The sequence below is a fragment of the Suncus etruscus genome, chromosome 15 (assembly GCF_024139225.1).
Source record: "Suncus etruscus isolate mSunEtr1 chromosome 15, mSunEtr1.pri.cur, whole genome shotgun sequence".
In the NCBI taxonomy this organism is placed as follows: domain Eukaryota; kingdom Metazoa; phylum Chordata; class Mammalia; order Eulipotyphla; family Soricidae; genus Suncus; species Suncus etruscus.
In genome coordinates this window covers 34,320,293-34,329,098 of record NC_064862.1, presented here as the reverse complement: position 1 = coordinate 34,329,098, position 8,806 = coordinate 34,320,293, and the positions used below count along the sequence as shown (strand labels likewise).

Below are 8,806 nucleotides of genomic sequence, written 5' to 3'. Positions count from 1 at the left end.
AGCACAGTGGGTAGGGTGTTCGCCTTGCGTGCGGGCTAAACTGGGTTCAATCCCAGGCATCCAATATGGTCCCCAGAGCCTGCCAGGAACGACTTCTGAGTGCAGAGCCAAGAGTAACCTCCCATAAAAGGGAGGGAAAGCCCAATGAAGTCAGATATATTACTACCACAATAGTGGTACCTTAAGAGAATATGGTTAGATTGAAAACCCAAGAAAGAACGAACCAAGAGGCTGCATTGCACTTTTTAATTGCACTGGTAGTTTTAAATAAATTGAGAAAGCACCTTCCAAAAGCTACACTAGCAAGGGAAAGATTCTATCAAGCATTTACACAGTAAATTTCTATAACTTTACAAAAGATTCTTGATCTTTGCTTGAACTGTACTTGAATGAGAAGTAGCTCACTCAAGTAGTGTTCTCTGTTTGCAAAAGCAAACTAGAGAATCTAAAACTGGAGATAAGCCTGAATGCCAAGGGGACAGAGAAATGACAAAGGGCTGTTTGTAAGTCCCACTTCTCCATTGACCCTTTTACATAAGTATTTTAGGGCAAACCACTACCCTAAAAATAAAGGTACAATATCAAAAGCTGCAATTCTGAAATACAGGAAAAATAGGAGTACCTTAAGACTGCTGGGCGTCACAAGACAATACTTGGGATGACCTATGAGGTTTGAACAAATACTTGAAAGGCATTCTCTAGGCCTGCAAACCCTCTACTTTGGCTTTCTAAATGAAGTAGATGGCTTTCTTTGCTATCCTCCAGGCAGTATGATGGTCAGGATAAAGGACAACAGTCACTTTTTAGACACTAATTAGTTGGGGGAAAAGTTCATTGGCAAAAGTGTCCTCCCAAGAGTGGTCTACATCAAGCAGAGAGGACATGTCACTGAAGGGGGATGGGGTGCTCTCATATCTACAGTCACTACACGCATCTGATAGACAGGACGATGGCTTCTGGGAGTGGCTGGATGAAAGTAGATCTGAGATGCCCAGCTCTGGGATGAAATCATCTTCTACAAGTTCTTCCTTCACTGAGACAGTGAATTCAGGGTGATCTTTCTCTGCAGGACTGAAAGTTGCTTTCTCAATTTTGACTACCACATCAGCTTGGCTCTCTGTCTCAGAGGGTATCTCTAAGACAAGGGGCTTGGTATATACATGATCAAAACGTATCAGTTCATTAATGGCTTCCAGCTTCGCTGATGACGCCCCCAGTGGTGGAGAAGGGGAGGCTGGTAAGGAGCTGGGTCCTTCTGGGCAGACCTCTGGGAGCTCCTCCAGGCTAGTTGACTCTGGGGAAGGGCATTTGAAGAACATGACTGGGTCCAAGTTGAACAGAATGCCCAACAGTATGTCAGACTGCAAAAAGCAAAAATTAAATGAATTACAATTAATATACAAATGAAAAATGACCATCAGACCATATGGTGTGTCAAGGATTGAACCAGGATCAGTCACATGAATAGCAAGTATCCTATCTATCTCTTTGGTTCCCTGGAACACTATATTTGTTTTTGTTATGGGGTCAGACCTGTCAGTACTCGGGACCATACCAGAGATTGAATCCTGGTGCAAGGCAAATGCTCTCCTTACTGTACTATCTCTCTGGCCTTAGAACATTAAGTTCCATTCCAACATGCTATAGGAAAATCCCAACCAGCATACTATAGGAAAATCTCTAGGCCCCACCCGACCCATTTATTTATACCTCGTCTGTGTCCTAAATCACCTGGAAATAGGGAGGCAGGCAGTGTTTACCTCTTACCCAACCAAAATCAAAGCCTGTACTCATCCATCTACTCAGGGATATGAGGCATCAAACATACCAGACCTAGCTCATTAGTAGAGCCACAGGATCCCTACCTCAGAGTCTGAAGAGTCAACACTGTCAGAATCCACGGGGAGAGGTTCTGGAGGGGTGACAACTGGGCCTGCACCTGCTGCAGAGGTGCACGTAGTCTGAGTGCTGCGGACTCAGCAGACCCGGCCACTGGCCTCACTCCATTCCCCTGGAAGAAAGACCAAAGGAAATTAATCCAAACAGCCAAATATTCTAGGGTCATAGACAGCTGCAAGTCTCAGCTTTTTGTTTTGTTTGGGTTTTTTTTTTGGTTTTTGGGTTACACCCAGTGGCGCTCAGGAGTTACTCCTGGCTCTGCGCTCAGAAATTGATCAGGAGACCATATGGGATGCCGGGATTCGAACCACCGTCTGTCCTGGTTGCAATGCAAACGCCCTACCACTGTGCTTCCCAGCAGTGCCTTCCTCCTACTGGCTCTGTGCTCAAGAATCACTCCTGGCAGTGTTCAGGGAACCAAATGCAATGCAGAAGATTAATGCAGGTTGGCTAAATGTATAATTTCTGGCTCTGAGTCTCAACTTTTATGAAGGCCAGAAAACTTTTCTTTTTTAGGTTTTTGAGTTACACCTGGATGTACTCAGATTACTCCAGGCTCTACTTAGGGACCACTTCTAGGACCAAGGGACCATATGCAATGTCAGGGATGGATCCTGGGAGAGCCATGTGCAAAGCAAGTACCTGTGCTATAATTCTAGCTCCAAAACTCAGCTCAAAATTTTCTTTTCCTGTATTCCAGTTTCTGATGTCAACCTTGAGAAATAAGGGATTTCAGACTAACCTTTCATTGAGTTTTCTGTACAATGAAACATTTCCTGTCCAAAGATTCAGGCGGGACTGATACTTTATTTTAGAGCCATAACTGTAGGGCTCAGGGGCCATTCCCAGTGATACTTAAGAGCTAGGTGGTGTCAGGGATTGAATCTGCTCCTGACACAAGTAAAGAATGTGCAACAGTCCTTTAAGCCATCTCCCTGGCTACAAGAACGGCATTATTAATACTGATATTGCCAATAATGTTTGTAAGCTCTGTGGTAAATTTATGCCCAGTTTTTTGTTGTTGTTTGTCTTTGGGCTACACACAGTGATCCTGAGGGCTTAGTCCTGGCTTTGCAGTCAAAAATTACAACTAGTGGGGCTGGAGAGAAGTAGAGCGTTTGCCTTGCTTGCAGAAGGACAGTGGTTCGAATCCCGGCATCCCATATGGTCCCCTGAGCCTGCCAGGAGTAACCCCTGAGCGCTGCCGGATGTGACCCAAAAATTAAAAAAAAATTACAACTACCAATGTTTGGAGGACCATATAGTATGTTGGGGAGTGAACCCACATGCAAGGCAAGCACCCCATAATCTTTTTGGACAGTCAAACTATGAAGCAAGATAGTTTTTATTAAATGAAAACTTAAAAAGACATGGGAAGGGTCAGAAAAGAAATACCCATTCCTGTTCAAAAGAGATCATGAGTTTTAAAGAGCAAGCAAGCAAAAAAAAAAAAAAAAAAAGGCAGAAATAATAACAAGCACTTGGAAAGTTAGCAACCCAGTAATTTTTTTTATTATTTTCTGTTTTGTTTGGGGTCACACCTGGTGATACTCAGGTTAATCCTGGCTCTGCACTCAGAAATTGCTCCTGGCTGGTATGGGGGACCATATGGGATGCCAGGATTCGAACCATCATCCCTCCTGGATTGGCTGCTTACAAGGCAAAATGCCTTACCATTGTGCTATCTCTCTGGCCCCAGTAATTTTTTTAAGTCTGTCCTTAACATTCTCTTCATAGAGCAAAACTGCCTTACTCTCTTAGGTATTTTCTTTATCGCCCAGTGTATTAAATAACTTCTATCAGTAAGATGTAACCATCACAAGAATTCTTTCCCTATTCATTTGTTGACCTTAACAAAAAAAAATAATAATTTTAGTACTATATGGAAATTTAATGTCATATAAAAGGATCTCTTATCCAGTTCTTTTTAATACCCAAAGAGTGGAATTTGTTGATTATGTTAGCACATACTTGAAACAGAACTTATCTTTAAATTATTAGCACTTGTAACTGCTCACTATACACTTGAACGGAGTGTCTTAATGAGGTAATGTCACTTTGACTGCTTTCCATTCAAATAATCAAGTGAAGGACATGACTTACCTTGGGCTCTGCCTTCTCTTCAGAAATCAGGGCATCCATCCCTAAGCGCTGCCTTAACTCCTGATTCTCAATCACAAGACCATGAGTTTTCTCTCGTAAAAGCTGATTTTCTAACAATAGTTTCTGGTTCTGAAAAAAAAAAATGCGTTAGAAGCTATTAAAACATTTAATTCTTGAGGCTAGGGAGATAGTACAGTTGGTAAGGCACTATTATTACATGCTGCAGATCTGGATTTGATCTCTATGTTCTCACCAGGACTGATCCTATGAGCAAAATCAGAAATAATCCTCAGCACCATCAGCTATGGCCCCAAAAATGAATAAATAAAGTGTCTTTTTCTGGGGCCGGAGAGATAGCATGGAGGTAAGGTAAGTTTGCCTTGCACGCAGAAGATCGATAGTTCGAATCCTGTCATCCCATATGGTCCTCTGAGCCTGCCAGGAGCTATTTCTGAGCACAGAGCCAGGAGTAACCCCTGACAAAACACACACACACACACACACACACACACACACACTAAATCTATTTCTTTTCTTTTCTTTTTTTTTTTTTGGTTTTTGGGCCACACCCTGCGGTGCTCAGGGGTTACTCCTGGCTGTCTGCTCAGAAATAGCTCCTGGCAGGCATGGGGGACCATGTGGGACACTGGGATTCAAACCAACCTCCTTTGGTCCTGGATCGGCTGCTTGCAAGGCAAATGCCGCTGCGCTATCTCTCCAGGCCCAAATCTATTTCTTTTAAGAATCTATTGGATTTTGAAAAAAAAAAAAAAAGTAGGGGCCGGAGAGATAGCACAGCGGTAGGGCATTTGCCTAAGACACAGAAGGATGATGGTTGGAATCCCAGTATCCCATATGGTCCCCCGAGCCTGTCAGGAGTGATTTCTAAGCCTACCCAGAGCCAAGAGTACTCCCTGAGGGCTGCCGGGTATGACTCAAAAACAAACAAAAAAAGAATCCATTGGATTTAGACCATACATGATACTATTGAATGAGGAAACTAAATTTGAGGGATTTTTGTTTGGTTTTTTTGGTGAAGCAATATAGTTTTTATTAAAATTTATTCAGAAATATGTGAGGGGAGAGAAAGGAATAGGTATGTTCAAGAGAACACAGGTTTCTTCAGAGTAGAAACAGACAAGCAAAGAAATATAAATAAGAAAGCAAGATTCCTGTACAGGGGAGTGTTCAAAGGAAAACTTGGGCTTGAAGAACAAATCAAGATTTGTTCATTCTTTAAATTTTTTTGTTTTTGTTTTTGTGTCACACCTGGCTGGGCTCAAGTGTTACTCCTGGCTCTGTGCTAAGAAATTTCTTCTGGCAGGCTCAGGGGACCATATGGGATGCTGAGACTCGAACTGGGGTCCGTGTGTTGGCCGATTGCAAGGAAAACACCTTACAACTGTGCTATTGCTGGCCCTACAATCTTTTTTTTTTGGGGGGGTCACACCCGAAGACACTCAGGGGTTACTCCTGGCTCTATGCTCTGAAATCGCTCCTGGCTGGCACGGGGGACCATATGGGATGCCGGGATTCAAACCACTGTTGGTCCTGAGTCAGCCTCCTGCAAGGCAAATGCCCTACCACTGTGCTATCTCTCCGGCTCCACAAACTAAATCTTTAAAGCAAGATTTAAGAATCTACCTGGGCCCGGAGAGATAGCACAGCAGTGTTTGCCTTGCAAGCAGCAGATCCAGGACCAAAGGTGGTTGGTTCGAATCCCGGTGTCCCATATGGTCCCCCCTGCCTGCCAGGAGCTATTTCTGAGCAGACAGCCAGGAGTAACCCCTGAGCACCGCCAGGTGTGGCCCAAAAACAAGAAAACAAAAAAACAAAAAACAACAACAACAAAAAAGGATCTACCTGATTTGGGCCCCGTGAGGTGGCGCTAGAGGTAAGGTAAGTGCCTTGCAAGCACTAGCCAAGGAAGGACCATGGTTCGATTCCCCTGCCTGCCAGGAGCTATTTCTGAGTGCAGAGCCAGGAGTAGCCCCTGCACACTGGGTGTGACCCAAAAACCAAAAAAAAAAAAAAAGAAAAAGAATCTACCTGATTAAAGAGTTTTTGTTTTTTTGGGTCACACCCAGCAGCACTCAGGGGTTACTCCTGGCTCTGTGCTCAGAAATCGCTTCTGGCGAGCACAGGGGACCATATGGGATGCCAGGATTTGAACCACCGTTGGTCCTGGGTCAGCTACTTGCAAGGCAAACGCCCTACCGCTTTGCTATCTCTCCGGCCGAAGAAGTTTTTAATATAATTGGGTTCCTTCTTGACCTTTTGAAAAATTATTTATGTAGTTCTTCACAATAGGTCTCATAAGGCAAAGTTGTAATTATGAGAACAAGGCTATTTAAAAGTGTAAATTCAAGGGCTGGAGATAGTATAGCAGATAGGGGAATAGCCTTGCATGCAATGGACCCAAGTTTGATCTCTAGCATCCCATATAGTTCCCTGAGCACTTCCAGGAGTGATTTTTGAGTGCAAAATAATACAAAACTGCTATTTCGGGGCTAGAGAGATAGCATGGAGTAGGGCATTTGCCTTGCAAGTAGAAGGACAGTGGTTTGAATCCCGGCATTCCATATGGTCCCCAGAGCCTGCCAGGAGCTATTTCTGAGTGTAGAGCCAGGAGCAATCCCTAAGTGCTGCCGGATATAACCAAAAAACAAACAAACCCTGCTATTTCATAGGGTCAGGAATAATAAATACAATGTCTCCAAGTAATGCAAACCTGAGCAAATGGTGGCTTTTGGCTTAATATATGTATGTATTTAAAATATCCTATCTTGGGGCCACAGTGATAGCATAGTGATAGGGCATCTGCCTTGAATGCAGCTGACTGGGACCCATATGGTTCCCCAAGCCTGCCAGGAGCTATTTCTGAGCGCAAAGCCAGGAGTAACCCCTGAGCGCCTCTGGGTGTGGCCCAAAATATTAAAAAATATATATCCTATCTTGAACCGACAAATTATGAGTGTAATAGATAGAACAATATATAAATTTTTTTTTTCATTTTTGAGTCACAGCAGACTGTGCTCAGGGCTTCCTCCTGGCTCTTCAAAGGCTCAGGGATCAGATAACACTCCTGGCAGAATTCAGAGAACAGAACCCAGGTTGGCAAGGCAAGCACCCTACCCTCTGTCCTATTTCTCTGGCCCCAGAATGTTTTATGAAAAGTATAAACAATATAAATAGTCCGTGTTCAAAATGTATAACTGGGAACAAAATAATATTAGGTAGACTTTAGAACGGATAAATAATTTAGTGGGCTTTTAGCCAAATCGGGATTTCCTGTTTGCTTTTAATTCAGTGAACAGTGTTGTAATTGACAATTTCCAGAGAGCGCTAACAACACACGTCAGGGGACCAATCACTTCTCAGCGTCACATGGCCAAGTATCCTATTCTACTGGACTAGTTTAACGTTAGAAGGGACGGCTGTACTACTCCTGGCTCTGTGTCTTGGGTTGTTATTCGGGAGGGCTGGAAAATTGAACCAGACTCCAAGAATGCAAAAAAAAAAAAAAAAAAGCATGCATTTAGTCCACCAAGTCATATTCACGGAGACAGAACACACTAGATGAAAGAAAGACGCAAACTTGGCTTTTTTTGTTCGTTTGTTTTACCTCTTCTTCCAAGTCGACCACCTGTTGTTCCAGCTCGCTCATCCGAGCTTTCTTTCGGTCTCTGGCGGTCTGCGCGGCCACTCGGTTCTTCAATTTCCTAAAAACAAGGGACGGAGCGGCACTGAGTCGCCTCCATTGAAATCCCTCTCTCTCGAGCCGTGGCCGGCTAGTGCGGTGCTTCCTTCTACAGCACAGCAGAGGGTGGGCGGAGAGGACTCCGCCATTAGTCAAGACCCTCGCGCTCCTGCTCTTGCGTCACCTGTCCAGGCCCAGGCCCAGGCCCGCCGACCCCTCGGCGACCCCGCCCGGCCCCACTTCCGGCTCGGCCGCACCCCTGCCCCGACTTCCCAGCAGCGCCCGCTCCCCGCTCCCCGCGCCTGCGCAGTAGCGCGGCCCCAACATTCGCTCGCTCGCTCCCTCCCTCGCCCGCGTCCCCCTCACCTGCGCAGCGCCTTCTCCTCGGGGCTCAGGTGCGTGAGGCGCTGCCGCTTGCGAGCCTGGGGCGGCCCCTCGCTCGCCTCCTGCGGGCCCGGCACCATGAGCGGCAGCGGCAGCGTCCCCCCGGCCGGGACGGCGGTAGCAGTGGCGGCGGCGGGCTTGCCGGACAGGAGCAGCACTTTCGGAACGCCGGCGGCCGGACTCTGCGCGGCGGCCACCACCACCATGGCGGAGCGATAGCGAGAACGAGAGCGTCTACGCCACCGCGCGCCGTCGCCGCCGCCGCCCAGCCGGCCCGGATGCCGGCGTTCGGCCTTTCTACGGTCGTGGCCCTCTGCGATTGGACGGCGCGGCGTGACGTCAAGACGCCCTCGCAGCTCAGTGGCTCTTCCCGGCCCGGGGGCGTGGCCTGCTGTCGAGGGGGCGGGGCTAGAGCGGCCAGCGTGTCGCTCGCTGACCCCGGCGGGCCCGGGCAGGGCAGGGCAGGGCAGGGTCGGGTCAGACTCGCCGCTGGGCCCGAGTGGCGCGGGGCCGTGGAGGCTGTGGGGGTGGAGGGCGGAAGGGGGTCGGGCCTCTGCCTTCTGACTGACGCGCTTTCTTTTCACCCCAAAAGGACCAAACGTCACCCCTGGCCCAGCGCTTTCCAGGCTGACGCATTTTCTTTCTCCCATTTGACCACAGCCTGAAGGAAACTTGACCCCCGGCCAGCGGCGCCACTCGGGGCCCGGAAAAATCTAAAAA

At 46.9% G+C, this 8,806-nt stretch overlaps 1 protein-coding gene across 1 annotated transcript; it reads right to left on the bottom strand.

Moving 5' to 3' along the window:
• Positions 1-232: 232 nt before the first annotated feature.
• On the bottom strand, positions 233-8,366 carry XBP1 (X-box binding protein 1). Its single transcript, XM_049789006.1, is given in 6 exon segments — positions 233-1,361; positions 1,866-1,973; positions 1,976-2,011; positions 4,003-4,131; positions 7,628-7,724; positions 8,069-8,366. Coding segments are annotated over 6 exon segments (1,152 nt in total). The 5' UTR covers positions 8,293-8,366; the 3' UTR covers positions 233-803.
• Between the last annotated feature and the right edge of the window lie 440 nt (positions 8,367-8,806).